The sequence below is a fragment of the Palaemon carinicauda genome, chromosome 33, assembly GCF_036898095.1.
Source record: "Palaemon carinicauda isolate YSFRI2023 chromosome 33, ASM3689809v2, whole genome shotgun sequence".
Classification (NCBI taxonomy): Eukaryota; Metazoa; Arthropoda; class Malacostraca; order Decapoda; family Palaemonidae; genus Palaemon; species Palaemon carinicauda.
Genome location: NC_090757.1, coordinates 84,194,449 through 84,211,312, shown reverse-complemented (window position 1 = coordinate 84,211,312; position 16,864 = coordinate 84,194,449). Strand labels below are relative to the sequence as shown.

At 42.1% G+C, this 16,864-nt stretch overlaps 1 protein-coding gene across 4 annotated transcripts in view; it reads left to right on the top strand.

Annotated features, from left to right (window-relative positions):
- The window catches only part of LOC137626002 (uncharacterized), a 188,347-nt gene that overhangs the window by 51,981 nt on the left and 119,502 nt on the right, over positions 1-16,864 (top strand). For 3 of the 4 annotated variants that reach the window (XM_068357093.1, XM_068357091.1, XM_068357090.1), the window contains exons 9-11: positions 413-595; positions 14,375-14,523; positions 14,667-15,968. In XM_068357093.1, the coding sequence (XP_068213194.1) occupies positions 413-595; positions 14,375-14,523; positions 14,667-15,968 (1,634 nt within the window). The remainder of the gene's footprint in view (positions 1-412; positions 596-14,374; positions 14,524-14,666; positions 15,969-16,864) is intronic. The other variant, XM_068357092.1, reaches the window with a different exon arrangement.

The window sequence follows — 16,864 nt, the reverse complement described above, 5'->3', positions numbered from 1 at the left end:
ATTAATTATTTTTCTTTTGTATAGATATCAAATTGTCTTTAAAAGGTTACTTGTTCCGTAACCGAAATACAAACCACGCTATTTACATTGGCCATTTCAGCTACGCTAAAAGGTAAACCCAATGTAAATAGCTAAGGTTTGTATGGTTAGGAAAAATACAAATTATCTTCGAATTTGTCATTTGTTCCGTAACCGAAATACAAACCACGCTATTTACATTGGGTTTACCTTTTGGCGTAGCTGAAATGGCCAATGTAAATAGCTAAGGTTTGTATGGTTAGGAAAAATACAAATTATCTTCGAATTTGTCATTTTAATATCAAGATTAGGATCACATTTGAACTACAGTTTAATTTTCAATTAATTTTTACAAAAGGGTTCTTTTTCATGTTTGTTCTTGCTTCTTGTATAGGTAACTGCAAGCGTACTTCGTAACCTATCTTGGAGAGCTGATGGAGGAAGCAAGGCAAGCTTACGTGATGTTGGGGCTGTTGCCATTTTGATGCAAGCTGCCCTATCAGCTCGCAAAGAGTCAACTTTGAAAGTGATACTCTCTGCTGTATGGAATCTCTCGGCACATTGTAGCATAAATAAGGTGAGATCTCTTACAGTTGATTCATTGTGCATTGTAAAATTGGCTGTTAAAGTTCCCTTTGTTAATAAGTACAGATTTTGTTTGTAATATACCTCTTAACTGTTCTGCAAGTAGATTTTGAAATGAACCCCTTCCTAATTCTTTTACGATATAAACGTACAAAGTTTTGTATGCAGTGTCAATTTAAATCTGGAGTGGGCTCTGTCACTGATGTAGCAGACATAGCATGTAATTAACCCTTAATAATAATTTCTATTAATTGTCATGCATGATTATTGATTGAACTTTAATCAATACACTAAATCAATTGAGAGATTTTTAAACATTAAACTTACCCGCTGGTTGTATAAAAATAGCTTTAGTCTCTGACGTCCGGCAAAAATTCAAAAACTTGCAGCAATCGCAGATAGAGTTGCCAGGTGTACACTAGCGCCCTTACGGGAGATAGGCCGAACCATTCCATACTTCACCAGATCTTCTCTGCCGCCATTGCTGGCAACATCGTTTGGAATTCAATCGTGGTTAACCTGGATTTTAGCAGTTATCTTGGTGATGTACTTCTAAATATGGTTTCTTGGCAGTCTCTTATTTTGTTTTTGTTTGGTATTTGATCGCTATGTTATAGCTTAAAAGGTAGGATTAGAAGTTTTTTCAATCTACTTTAAACTAACGAAAACATGATGGCGGTAGGTAAACACCCCGCCTTCTCTATGACGTCACAGTCATATGACGTAAGCTAGAGTATGACTTGCATTTTCTTTCTTTTTCTACAAAGAATGATAAGTGAATACTGTACTATCTTACAAAGTATTAAGTTTTATAAGATAAAAGGATTATGTTATTTTAAGGAAATTTTTGTCCTTTTAGTATACTTTCTTTAGATAATCTTCGATCTGTTTTCAAAGATTAATTAAACTAGCGTTCAGTTTTATTTACGCTACGCAGTTCTCAGTCAATCGTTACAGTATTACAATTTTAAAAATGTAACTTCCCTGGTAGTTACATATATATAGCTTAAATCTCACGTTTTGACGCAGCACGACAGAAAATTCAAATTCGTGGCGATCGCCGCCATGACAGTAGGTGGTCATACATCGGTGCCATCACTCGTAGGTTATCAGAACCATTCCCAACATTATTCAGAAATTCTCTGTCGTTGATCGAGTCAACACCTCGGGAATTTGTTTCGTGAATATATTACTTTATTTGGTGAAGTACCTTTTGTCTGATTATTGTTAATAGCTTTCGCTGCCTTTCAATTATCGAAGATATTGTATAGGATAGTTTTTTGCTGGTCCAACTTGGACAGTTCAATTGAACTTGATTTTTAAGATGGCTTTTCTGTTGTTAAACTTTGGGTGTTGGGCTAGACCGGCTATCGAGTTGCTCTTGCTTCCCGCACTGTAATTAGCAGGGAACATGTATGTATTTGTTTTCTTTCTATATTCGCACATTGAGGGATCAAAGATTTTTCCCCCTACTTTATTAACGAGCAACTCTTAAAGTTATAATGGAAGGAAGACATTTCTACATTAAACATTTGTGTTGTCACTATTTTGTGACGTAACTCTTAGCAGAGCGGAATGTAATTACCTTGAAGGAATTCAGTCCGCCATCGTGATGACGTCACAATCTGGTGACGTAATCTACTTAGTATGACTTGCATTATGTGAATTATTTTCTTTTCTTGCAAGAAATTTTTTAAGTATTAGCTTACTGAGCATAAGTATGTTTATAATGTAGGAAAATATATTATTTTCAAGTATGTATTTTCCAGTATATTTCCCTTAGTCAATTTTCGACTTAGTGTTTTTCTCGAGCGTACAGTCATTTTACGCTCGTAGTATTACTAAGGGAGATGTCAGATATTAAACAATCGTTTTTGTTTCACAACACTTGTATCATTTAATATTTCACTTTTGAGAATACTAATATTCATATATCCTATTGTATTTTCATTCTGGCCCTTGGCTAAAGAGGATAATCTCTTGCAACGGGCAGGTCTATTATGATCTAATGTGAAATAGTTTAAAGTGCTAGTATTCAATGGCACATACAATGACGCAATGCAGTCAATCTACGATGCGTAAGACTCTTGACAATCGTTTTTTGTTTTCACAATTACTTGTACTGTATCGTTATTTTATATTTCAATTTTGAGAATACTAATATTAATCATATATTCTATTGTATTTCCTTTCTAGCCCTTGACGAAAGAATATAATCTATCGCAACGGGAAGGTCTATTAAGATCTAATGTTTAATAATTAAAAGTGTTAGTATTCAATGTCAGTGCAGTGGAGGGTGCGTCCGTTCGTGCCTGTCATAATCCCAGCCCAGGACCTCTTCCATGCTCCCCAACCCCTGGGAGAAGGAATGTTGAAAGGCCACTGGATATTGCAGACCTTGATTAGCGAACTTACGTCCCCTCGAGCGATCATGTTGACGATCCCCAGATCGCTCCCCCTTGCCACAGGAAAGGCGAGGTTAAAATGTCTGCGTCTTCGTCGGACTACGCAAAACCGCGACGTGGTTGGCGCCAACCACTACGTTCAAGAACCTAGCCAAGTTTACTCAAGAGACGCATGTCTCCTAATAAACCATCCTGCTGTGCGGACGATGTCGACGTGTCAGCACCGAAACAACGATCCCTCACAACAATTGATACAGATCGGGATCAAGGCGCGCTGGAAGTATCGACAGTTGACGATACCTCGCAGGGATCAGTATATTGTTCAGTTAGCGCACACAGCGCTAATCATGTATCTGATTTGTCTGAATTAAGAGGTCGATTTCGTCTCTGTTGGACGCTTACGATTCTCGGGCAGTAAAAATCGCGTCTAAAAGAATCTAAGGAGAGCAATAGACCAAGAAAATAGTCTTTCGATATTATCGGACAGCGTATTTCTCCGATACTCAGCAACGCTCCCTCGCAGTGATCAGCTCGCGTTGCGGCAAGCGACAAGGTGGACGCACAGCTCACGGCATTCTGAACAGTCACGGCAAAGTGGACACATGCCAGAAGCTCACGGCAAAGTGGACGTACGGCAACCTGGACGCATGCGGCAGTCTGGACATATGCTGGACGCATGCAGTCAGGTTTTGTCCCACGTCAATATAGATAAACAGTTGTCTCTTCTTTGCGATTGACTGGACGCGATACTAATGCTTCCTCACGGCTCGCGGCAGACTCGCGGCGTTCAGGATGCATGCTTTAGACTGATACCTCTCATGGAAACATACAAGTCTCAATCTGGACCCATGAGGGACTCATATAGTCGGAACTTATCCTCGCAACAGGATAGATAAGTTTTTTATCTCTCCTTTGCGATTTTCTGAACGCGCAACTAACGGTCCCTCGCATCACGCTGTTGACATACAACATGCTGGACGTACGCGATCAAGATTTTCCCTCGCATGCGTTTACATATGTTGATGCTTCCTTATAGCATGATGATCTTATGCTGGAAGCACTGGAACCTGTCTCTCCCTCGAGGCTTACAGTACATAAACGTAATGCTTCTTCGCAACTGGACGATATCCTTCACGAGATTTCTTCAGGACAAGATGAATTATTTTTGGATGACGATGTTCTATTAGTCGAATTAGAAGACGAATTTCAGGATTCATTACAGGCAGCTGATTTAAAAAAAAAAAAAAAAAAAAAAAACTTCTGACAGTGTTAACATCTCTGTATCCAGAAGATTTTTTCTCAACCTATTCTTCAGAGCCCGCCCTCTCAGTTTTTGCAGGGCAGACCCCGAAAACATCCTCCTTCAAGAATATGGTCCTGGCTAGATCGGTTAAGAGAGTTTTCTCAACTCTCAACCAATGGACGTCCAAGAGAAAGGATCTAGGGAAGGCCTCCCTTTTCTTTTCCTCAAACTCGACTGGCTTCCAGATCTAGTTTGTGGTATTCGTCTGGGGGAAGTTCTTGGTTTGGGAGTTCCTGCCTCCTCCCAGGGAGACTTCTCCAGACTTGCTGACTCCTCACTCAGGTCAACCATGAGCAAGTTGAAGTTTATGTGGTCTAATTCTGAAATGGACCATCGGCTGAAGGAAACTTTTAGACAATAGAAGTCTTCAGCCTTACGGACTGGACTCTTGGAACTCTCGCAGAAGCCACAGACCCTAAGAACGAGGCTCAGATGCATCTGATTATCTGTCTGGATAAGGCCGGGAGGGATGGCCCCATCAAACTTTCCACCCTTTTCACGGCAGGAGTTCTTAAAAAGAGGACTATGTGTTGTTCCTTCTTATCTTCAGGTTTGTCCCTTGTTCGGAGATTAACTGGCTGCGCAAGATTTTTTCTCCAGGACTACTAAATAAGTCCTCCCAGCTAGCTTTTTAGCAAGGATACAAAGGAGGCTCTTCCCACTCGTCAGCTCTTTCGTGGGAGAGCCCCTTCAAGGAGAACTCAGAGGATTGCAACTGGAGGTCAAACTCGCAGATTCTCAAGACAACAAACCGAATAAAAAAGTGAGACGTGTTATGCCCCCATGTCGTCGATACCCTTAGAGTTGACAACAGTTCACTCAGGAAACAAAGCAGCAGCTCTTTAAGAACAAGTGAGCCTTATGCTGTCGAAATCAGTCATAGAAATGTGGAGGACACCTCCTCGGAGGGATTTTTTTACAACATACTTTTCCTAGTTCCAAAAAGCTCGGGGAGGGATGGAAACCTGTTCTGGACGTCAGTCCATTGTACAAGTACGTTTTTTACCTGGATGATGTCCAATGTGGCTCCCTGTCTTCACATAAAGGGAGTAAGGATTTTCTTTGTACCAGGACGACTGACCACTCAGAGCAGAATCACAAGTAAAGTGTCTGGAGGCTCTTCAAAGGATAATGCCCTTAACGCAACAGTTAGGTCTGATGGTAACCTGGCCAAATCTTAACTAACACCCTCATAGAATTTCATTTTTCTGGGGATGATAATCGGTTCAGATCGCGCTCAAGGCACTCCGGAAATGTCGCAAGGACTTTCCCCTGGTGGTCACCTGGCTACGGTTGATGATCCCTCGCACCAATCAGCACACGGTTTAGTCTGAACTAGAGAGGTCTATTATGTCCCTGTTTGACGCATACGATTCTCGACAGGGATCTGTGGATAGAGTCTCAGAGGAAATGACACATAAATATCAAAGCGCTAGTGGCCATTCACCAAGCCTGATTACTCATTTCATAGAAGGGGAGAAAAACGTCAGGATGGATCTGCTCAGCAGAAGAAGGCAAGTTCTTACTGCAGAATGGACCCTACATCATGAGGTGTGCACCAACCTTTGGATGTTGTAGGGTCAACACTTGATAGACCTTTTCGCCTCACAAATGACATAGAGGTTGCCGGTATTTTGCTCTCCAGTACCAGACCAGGAAGCAGTCGCAGTGGACGCTTTTCTTCTGAACTGGGAAGGTCTAAACGTGTACGCTTTTCCTCCATTCAAGATTCTGGACAGAGTCCAGAAAAGATTCAGGGATTCGCCCAACGTCCGCATGACCATGTTAGCTCCTTTTTGGCCCATGAGACATTGGGTTAAGGAGATGATGGAGTGGCTGGTAAATACCCCCAGATCATTACCACTATTAGGGCTTACTAATCCAAGTGGGACATATTTAGTGTGGTGCAGGAATAATAGACTTTCCTCTACCAATACATCTATAGCCAATATAGCAGAGTTTTCTGTTGTATCTGCATACAAAAGAGAAGCTTGCTGTGCCTTTCATCAAGGGTTACCGCAGCATACTAACCTCCGTCTTTCGTAACCGACACATTGGCGTGTCAGGTAACAAGGATCTCTCAGATCTCAGATCTTTTGAGACGACTAAGAGGAAGGACAATCCAACCTCCTCGTGGAACCTGGATGTAGTCCTGGCCTTTTTAACCTCAAGTAGGTTTGTACAGTTGGACAAGGCGTCTTGGAAGTAACTTACCGAGAAGACTTTTCCTAATTTCATTGGCTACAGTCAAAAGATTAGGAGAGTTAAAAGCCATCAGCAAGAAGATGGGCTTTAATGGAGACAATGCAATTTGCTCCCTTCAGCTAGGCTTTCTTTTCAAAGACGAGACAGACAGCCTCTGATGCTCAGTTAAAAAGCCCTCTTTGCCTTTATCAAAGAATACCCTGGCTTTTTCATTAAGGATTTAATAAGGGAAACTCTCCAGGATTGTGAGTAAGAAGTTTTCTCTATCCTAAAGGTAAAAGCACACGAGGTTAGAGCTGTGTCAATCAGCTATTTTTATATAACCAGCGGGTAAGTTTAATATTTGAAAATGATATTTTCATAATAAAATAAATTTTTGAACATACTGTACTTACCCGCTGGTTATATAACTTTTATTCCCACCCTCCTCCCCTCTAGAGACCTATGGGCATGGAAGATCTGGTGAAGTAAGAAATGGTTCGGCCTATCTCCCGTGAGGGCGCTAATGTACACCTGGCAACTCTATCTGCGATTGCCGCGAGTTTTCGAATTTCTGCCGGACGTCAGAGACTAAAGCTATTTTTATATAACCAGTGGGTAAGAATATTCAAACATTTATTTTATCATGAAAATATAATTTTCCAAAATTTGTTTAGAGTTTATTTGTTCCAACACAAATACAAACCATCATCCTTTACTTATGAGATGGATGACAACGAAGGTTGGAATACGGCAGTTAAAACTTTTAACAAGGTGTACAGTAAACAACCGGCAGGTAATTACCCAGTCGGTAGGCGGGGGCCAACTCCCCCCACCCCGGTACCTCACTATAATCCCACTTGGATTTCAACGGTCAGAGAGTGAACTTGTTCCTCTTGGTCTGGAATTTTATTGACAATTTCTGATTTGTTTCTTTGACTGGCAAATTAACTTAACTTTTCCTTTATCTTTCCAGCTTGCTTGTATGTGTGTGTAGTATCATGTGGACTTGGCCAGGTGTGCCACTTAAGACTTGCTTCACATTTATGAGCTGTGTTGAGATTGATCCTCACAGGTTATGCTGGGCATGCAGAGGGCATTTATGTTCAGAAGCCTCTCCATGTAGTGAATGAAGGGAGTGGCCATCCTTCCAATGGGCGCTGTTCGGCAGGAGGAAGTAGAAGGCCAAAATGGATTCTTTACCTTCCTCAAAGTCTAAAAAATCCTGCCCATTTTTTCTTCCCCGGGACTCTCCCCTCAGACTCTTCCCTAGTGGCCTCCTCCAGAGAACAGTCAGGAAATAGTATTGGTCCTTTATCACTTGGTCATGATCAGGGGTAGGGACACCGCGCAGTTTCCCCTAGCGAAATGGCGGTGCCTCTTCCTCTGGGAGATTTATCCACTGATCCTTCCTTTCAGAGGGCTCATCCCCTTAGTTTACTGTGGCCTTCTCTGGATATTGGTGGCTCCCCATTAGAGGATAGACTTCAACATTTCCTGGAAGAGAAACCGTGCCCTCAAGTGGATGCTTCAGGGATTCTTCCTCCTCATCAGGCTTCCCCTTTTGCAGCTGATGCCTCAGATCTCTCTTCAGGGCTTGCCCCTTTAGGGTGTTTTGCCCACCAGAAATCTTCAGTTGCTGCTCGTTCTCTATCGAGGTCATCGCCAAGGGAACCTCGCAGCTCTTCGGATCCTGCCCTATGATTTATGCCTCATTGTAGGTGCGATCTCTCTTCTTGGGAGGGAGATCCCAGCCTCTCTAGCAGTCAGTGTAGATCTTCCCCTGCTGACTCCTCGGGTAGATCATCGGTTGCCTGACTTGCTACCGCAGACAATTCTTGGGAATCTGGGTACCTTCCTGTTGATGCTTCTCCTTGCCCTTTACTCAAATTGAGCTCTCCTGTAGAGGATCGATGATCCTTTAAGAGATCATCAGTCAAGCACCCTGCTGCCTCGCTCTCTCCTCACGCATGCACCTTAGATCATCTCTAGAGATTTCCTTGCCGAATCTGGTGGCAAGACTTCCCGTAGCATTTGGCACTGAAGTTTCCCTTCAGAATCCAACTGTCCTTTGCTTTCACACTCCAGACACTCCTCGCCTTCATGATCCAGGCATTCATTTTCTGCACATTTTTGACATTCTCCTTCACTGCATCACAGATGGCCTTCAGGAGGACTGTCACCCTCACACTCCATGCATTCTTCTTCGCGATCAAGGCATTTTTTATCTTTGCGGTCTGATCGCTCATCTCCAGTTCGGTCCAGACATGCTTCTTCCAGTGCTTCACACTCTCCTTTATTGCGCTACGAGTTCTCATTGTCTTCTCACTCCGATTGGGCCTCGCCTTTGCACTCTTGGCACTTTTCGTGTTCTGACTACACCTCTCCTTACAAGATGATCATGACTTTCATTCAGCTTTGAGGCTTGTTTCCTACACTCTCTATGCATCAAGGCACACTTCTTGGTCCCCTGGATCTCCTCCTTTCCGAGGTTTTTCTTCAAGGATTAGAAGTTGTTCTTCCTCACCTCATTGTAACCGAGAGCCTGTTTCGCGCAGCGATCGGGTAGAGGTCCAGGACACTTTGGACGCTCATTCTTCTTGGAGAACTCTTTATAGGTAGTAGCTTGGCTAGGGGACTAACCACTTGTTGAGATACTACTGCAAAAGAGATATTAGGTCCTTTGACTTGCCAGATTGTACTACATGGGATCTATTTCTCAGGTTACAGCTTATTTTTCCTCTCCCTACATATACACCAAATAGTCTGGCCTATTCTTTCCACATTCTCTTCCCTCATCATACACCTGCCAACACTAAAATTACCAAATAATTCTTCTTCTCTCAAGGGGTTAACTACTGCACTGTAATTGTTCAGTGGCTACTTTCTGCTTGGTAAGGATAAAAGACACACTTTAGCTATGGTAAGCAGCTCTTCCAGGAGGACACTCCAAAATCAAAGCATTGTTCTCTAGTCTTGGGTAGTGCCATAGCCTCTGTACCATGGTCTTGCACTGTCTTGGGGTAGAGTTCTCTTGCTTGAGGGTACACTCGGGCACACTATTCTATCTTCTTTCTCTTCCTCATGTTTTTTAGAAGTTTATAGTTTATATATGAATAATCTATTTTAATGTTGTTACTATTTGTAAGATATTTTATGTTAATTGTTCATTGCTTCTAGTACAGTTTATTAATTTCTTTATTTCCTTTCCTCACTGGGCTATTCATCTCTGTTTGAGCCCATGGGCTTATAGCATTCTGCTTTTCCAAGCAAGGGTTTGAGCTCAGCTAGTAATAATAATAATAATATCTGAGGCCAACTCTTCTTCTGCAAGAGGGGTGGCATTAGCTAAAGTAAGATCCATCTGAATCCAGCTTCTCCAGAGGACAAAGAGGCACATACTTCGAAGAAGTCACGCAGAGTAGAGTATTCTGATCCTGAAAAATTAGTTCATATGCAAGATGCAGATATCATCACCACTTGCTCTGCAAGACCCTTTCTTCCAACGGCAGAGGACCCATCATCTCCTTGGTTGATCTCATGTGTGTTCAGGGAATTTGTTTTTTCCAATGAATGTCACAGGAACAGGGCTCAAGTTACTCCACTTTTGGGGAATGCCAGGCCAAGTATCACAGATGCTCCCCTTCACCAAGAAACATTACTCTCTCATAAAATTATAGGTTGATCCCACTCACCTTTCAGAGGATCTCAGACCTTCCATCCTGCTGTCTCCCTTTTCAGCTGGCACTCAGAAGAAGCAGAAGGACTCCAAGTCAGTCAAGAAAGGTGCCTCTTCAACGTTCAAGGGACAACAGCCTTCTGTTCTCAGCCCACTTTTTGAACCACAGATGTCAAAGAGTCAGTCCTTTGTGAGGAAGCAGATGTCCAGGAAGATATCCCCTTCGGAGAAATTGTCAGAAGAGTCTGCGGACACACTCCCTTTGCCAGCTGGTCCCTAGACCCCCTTGACTGAGGAAAACGAACATGAACATACGTTTTGTGAAGGTGATCAAGACAGTCCGTTCAGTGCACGGGATTGGGGTAGCCTTTTCTTTGTCACCCAGGAGTATGAGGTCTGTTATTAATCTTCTCTGCCACTCTCCTCCCAGCGTCAAACCCAAGTTAGAGCTTCCGTAGACATGGCCAAAGATGTCCTGGAGGTGGTAAAAGAGCAGTTTGCAAGAAAATAAGACTCTCTGAAATCAAACAAGTCTTCACATTTGATCACCATTTAGCTACTGAAGCAGAGAAAGTACTACAAAGTCCTTGAGGCTAATTCATCTCCTCTTCCGTTAGATCCCACTGAGACCAAGTTTATCCTTGGTTGTGTTTTGGACAGGTTGTCCTTCATCTTTGTCTCTCTTTCCCAAGCAGAGGGAGCAGTGGGACATCGGGGCGAATACGGAAGACCTCTCCAACCCGAGGAAAAATAAGCTCAAGGATATTGATCTTACAGAGACCAGAGCTGTTGAGTACAGTACCTGATGTTTCAGGTCACCTCCCAGTGGGCTAACTGGATTCTTAAGTGTCCTGAGGCCATCACATATAGGCTGTACAAAATAATCTGCAAACAAGAATGCGTTGACCTAAGGAACACCCCATTGAACCATACTTCGCTGTTCCCTCGGAAGTGATCATTGCATCCACTTACAACTGAAGGAAGGAGACACAGGGTTCAGTAATGCAAAGAGTAGTGTTCTTTAAATAGCTGCAGCCTCCCTGTCCATTCCATCCTGCCAAAGCCAAGGTCACACCAGAGGGAGGGGAAAGAGAAGAGGAAGACGTCTCCACCAGGACGGGGCATTCCCCTTGCCCAACCACTAGGTTGTTGTATTCAGAAGAACCTGAGGAGGTGGTTCCACGGGGCAAAGGATTGGATTGTCAAGGACCCTCCGATACATTTACCTCCTAGCGTTCACCAGCATATTAGAGTTGAAAACAGCCTGGTTGACCCTACAGCAGTTTTGCCCTCTCCTTCAACGTTACTCGGTGGTATTGATGTGTAACAAAGCTACTATGATGTCTTACATCGGCAAGAAGGGAGGGACAAAGTCCCATCTGTGTCAGCTAGCGGTGGAATGGGCAAAGGACTATGCAATCTCCGTCTCCGCCTGCTTCATTGTGGGCAAGAGGAATTTCTTAGTGGATCAACTGAGTAGAAGGACTCAAGTGCTTGGTGGAGAATGGTCTTTGATTCCTCAGATAATGAGAAGCAATGACTTTGTGGGATTCTCCAACGATTGACCTTTTTTGCGACAGCCCTAAATGTGAAGCTGCCATTTTACTGCTCTCTGGTCATCTGTATTTGAAGACGCATGGACGGGCTCTCTGTTACGCCTTTCCTCTGTTTTGTCTTCTGAGGAGGGTGATCAACGAGTCGGACAAATGCCCAATCTTCTGTTTACCTTGATAGGTCTGATGTGGGCTCACCGCAAGTGGTACAGTACCAGGATCTTCCGCAGCTGCTCCGGCAAGTCTTGAGAGAACTACCATACCTTCCGTATAAATTCTTCAGCAGCGCTATGTCAGGATCTTTTATAGTGCATTAACTTCCCTGCAGCTTCGCACATGGAGGTTATCCAGCATCTCCTCTCTCAAATAGGATTTTTTCAGGAAACTGCTCTCCAGATGCCTAGATACCTCTGAAAGTCTTAACAGCGGTCTCTCAGGTCAAGTGAGCCATCTTCTGTGGATGGTGTTGTACCAACCGTGTGTCACTCCGGGGTCACCAATGTGACGGGCCGAGAGAGGAGTTTCCAATCTGCCTTTGAGTTCACAACTCCTCTCTCGGCCCGTCACAGTGTCATGGGAGGGGTATCTCTTCACTCCAGGCCTCTCTTCCAGTGATTGCAGACTTTCTGTACTACCTCCGTAAGGAGAAACTCTACTCCGTTTCTGCAGTAAAAGGCTATTGCTCAGACTTGAGACAAGTCTTTAGAGTTAACGGATTAGACCTTTCTACTTCGGAGGAAATCTCGTTGCTCAAGCAAAGCTTTAAGCAATCCTGCCCTCCAGTCGAGGTTAGCCCTCCTGCTTGGAACGGGGTTAAGGTTCTAGCCTCGTTAAAGAAAGTTCCCTTTGAACCTTTGAAACATGCTTTAGATAACGACCTGACTCTGAAGATAGTGTTTCTCCTGCCCTTAGCTTCTGCCAAGCATGTGTGTGAGCTAAACAGGCTTTTGTTCGACGTCACCCATTTAAGGGAATGGAGGTCTCTCTAGGCTTCGTACCTGATTTTGTAGCCAAGACCTAAAATCCGTCGACATCAGACTCAAAGTTTTTATCTTTTCAGATTTAAAGCCTTCTTTGGGTAACCGAGGATCGTGATCAACTCCTCTTGTGTCCGGATAGGGCATTGAGATGCTACCTAAAGTGTACATAGCCATTCAGGCCCCACCTACAAAATTTGTTTATTAGCACAGAAAGAGTGAGAAAGATTTCTAAAAATGCCATTTTGTTTTTGCCTAGAGAAGTAATCTCATGTTCCTTGGAATCTTCGGTTGAAAGATTTGAGTGAAGTCTCACGATGTTAGAGGCTTTACTGCCTACTTAACCTTCAAGAAGAATGTCTCTGTGGTACAGTTCTCAGGGCAGGATTCTGGAGACAACACACCATCTTTACTGCTGGAATAGGACTCACAGGTCCATGGATACCTTCACCTTTGGAGCTATGGTTGCTGCATAGCAGGTGGTTTAGCTACCTTGGCTCCGTAACAGGACCAGTATCTGTTGATCAAAAACTAAGGTTACCAGTAAGTCTGGAATGAAACGGGAGAGTCAGTGGCCTTCTTTTTCTTCTCCCCCTCTTTTTACAGCCTTGGTAACCTTCCCAACTGGCATTGATCTAAAGATAGGTAAGCTCATTTTGTTTTCAGCAAGTGGGTATGGTTCACTTTTGAGACTTTACTCACATTCTTTTATGAAAAGGAATATTTTGTAACCAAGCAAACCTTCCACTTTTTAATTAACAGTGGCTTCGTCCTTGACTTAAAGACTTGGGTCGCGACAAGGAGTGTTCCTGCCGTAGCTCAACACTACCTTTGGTTGCTCAGGCTGTGATTCTGGATGCTGCCTAGATCACGAGATGTAAGAGCTCAGATGTATGCATTAACCCAATGCGTAGCTTGTTATGCTCTCTGGTTAGTTTTCCAGTCAGTTGGAATGGGAACTTCCTCCCACCTAAGGATGAGTCCCTATAAGTAAAGGACGATGGTTTGTATTTGTGTTGGAACAAATGAGAAATTTAAGAAATTGTTTTTATTTTTCCTAACCATACAAACCTGAGCTCTTTACTCAAACCGTCCCGCCATCACTAGCCCCTAACGTAAGTCCCAGCTGCAATTCAAGTGAGGTCACAGTGAGCTACAAGGTGGGTTGATTGCCTCCCCGCTGCCAACAAGGTAATTACCTGCTGGTTGTTTACACCTTGTTAAAAGTTTTACTGACATATTCCAGCCTTTGCTGTTATTCATCTGTAAGTAAAGTACTCAGGTTTGAATAGTTTGGAAAAAGACAACTTTTTTACCCATTTTAATCTAGCATGATCTCTCTAGTGGTTTAAATTGAATTGATTTGGTTGCTTTAAATGAGTAAAAAGCTTTTGTGTCAGTTATGTAAATATTTTGTTTACAGTACATACTCCCAATGCGTGCATGGTACACTTGAACCTTACAGTTTGCTATTTTTCTTGCACTAGCTGTTATTGATAGGTCTTCATATATAAAAACTTACATTGAGTTTTGTTTTTGGCCATTGCCACTTAAGGAAAAATTGTACCATGAAAAAATATGACTATCCAAAATTATATCCCTGACAGGTAGGGTCAATTATGTTTTAAATACATTAACATGTGTAACAGGGAGATCAATTTGATTTTCAGGCTGAAATATGTGCTGTGGATGGAGCCTTGGCATTCATTTGCAGTACTTTATCATACAAGTCGCAGTCCAAAACTCTTGCCATTGTTGAAAATGGTGGTGGAATACTCAGGAATATATCTAGTCACATTGCTGTCAGAGAGGATCTCAGGTGAGATTTTCTTTATATGAATATTTTAGTAATGACCATATCAGTAAATTTAAAATTAAACAAATTGTGTTATATATTAATAGTTTTGATTTTAATAGTATTCAGATATTCTTTGTTCATTGCATTTTGTTTTTGTTTTACAGGCAGGTGCTTAGGGATCATAGCACGTTAAGTACATTGCTAGGTCAGCTTAGGTCCCCAAGTTTAACAGTTGTTAGTAATGCTTGTGGGACCTTGTGGAATCTGTCAGCCAGGTGCAGTCAAGATCAAAGAGAATTATGGGAATTAGGAGCTGTACCCATGCTACGATCACTTATAAACTCTAAACACAAAATGATATCAATGGGATCCAGTGCTGCTCTCAAAAATTTACTGCAAGCACGACCAGAAGGCATGTCTCTGACAGATCCTAGACAAGGAATGGGATTACCTTCCCTTCAAGCCCGAAAACAAAAAGCTTTGGAGCAAGAATTAGATCCCTCATTATCTGAAACTTGTGATAATATAGAAACTTCCCCAAGGTCATCCCCAACTCATCCTCAAGGTAATGATCCCCATTTTTATGGGCAGCCAGGTGATAGCTCACAGTATTATCCTGGTGCTCGACCAATGTTTCATTCTTTGGGAGCACAGTATAATAATGTTCTAAGGTCGGAGAGTCGTGATTCTATATCGTCAACACACTCAGATAATTCCCATGATCGGATGAGACAGTTGCTAATGAGGCACCAAAATGGCCGGGACAGTATTGGAGAAACTGGCAGACCCCTTGATTTGTCTCTCCGATCAATGGCCCCTCCTTCACATTGTGTTCCAGACATTGCACACCTGAGTCATGATGAATTACAGAGGCACCTGGACTCAAATGAGTTTAATGGAAGTGTAGATGAAATTTTTGCCTCTCGCATGAGGAATTTAAAGGAGTATAGTCGACAAGCAAGTGAATCTGTACCCTTTACTGAAAACAGTATAAGTAATGGCTCCACCAATTCTAGAACTGGAACATTCCATACCCAGGGTCCACAACCTCCCTACAGCCCTTCTGTGTCTCGTAGACGGACTTCCAACTCTGGTGAAGAGGAGAGAACTTCTTCTGTAAGTAGAAATTTTTCTAATGGACAGCAGCAACCACATAATGAAGCTCATTATAATATTTATAGTAAATATGTGAATTACAGTCGCAATTTGGCTGAGGTAGACATAGAAAATGATGTTCAAGAAGAACCTGTCAGTTTTAGCCATGATTATAGCTCTTCAAATACATTAGATAATCTTTCTAATGAATCAATGGCTAACATGACACAGAGCACGGAGAGACCAGTGCCTCAGATTGACAACTTTGTGCACGAGAGAAGAGATGCAAGGAAAATCGAGCCTCTTGCCGAACCAGAGCGTGATCCAGAAACTTACACTGACCTTGATCAACCTACAAATTTCAGTCTTAGGTAAGGAAATCTTTCTATTTAATTTCCTTAGATGAAATTCATTTACTGTACTGTGATAGAATTAATCATACACTACACAACTTAAATTTTCCTATGGAATGTTACTCTTGCATGCTAAGAACATCCTATTGCCATTTCTTCACCAATGCTATACCAATTGGTCTGGAGCAGTTGGGTACTAGATCATGCTCTAGTACTTGTGGAATTACCAGAAGCCAAGCAGTAGCGGTACGAGGGACCGGTACAAGGCACATCCAATCTTGCGATATTGTTAAGCTTATTGCATGATCTTCAGTGGTTTGTAACTACTGTGATATTGGAAATTTTGCTTAGATTAATGCTTCATTGCAAACACAGGGCCTTTTGCTTGCGTGCATAGTCTGATTTCTAAAACTTATTCATATGATTCTTATTGCAAAACTTATGAATAAATTGGAATGTTTTTCTTGCATAACGTGTGTTCCCTGTGAAGGGTAGTACAGTAACTGGAAATACTGTACATTATAGTACAGTACTATTATATTTATCCCTTGCTAAAACTGTAATAACTTTGAATTTGTCTTTCATTTGGTTAAAGTTTTTCTAAGGGAAGTGAATTGAAATTTTCATACTTAGTACAATGTTTAGGTATTCGATAAATATTTTTTTAGGTAATGCACCATCTGCCATTGAGTACTTGGGCACTCTTTATAATACTGTACTGCATTGTATTGAATTTGTATTCTTTAACTACAGTGGATGAACAATAATATTGAGTATAGAATCCTTTTTTGTTTAATTTAGTGGCAGTGCTTAGTGTGTCTGCAGAGGTTCCCCAGTTGTATTTTTTTCCTCTCCCAAATGGAGATGATTTATATTGTATACTATACTGTAAGATTTTGCTTAGGTGTAATTAT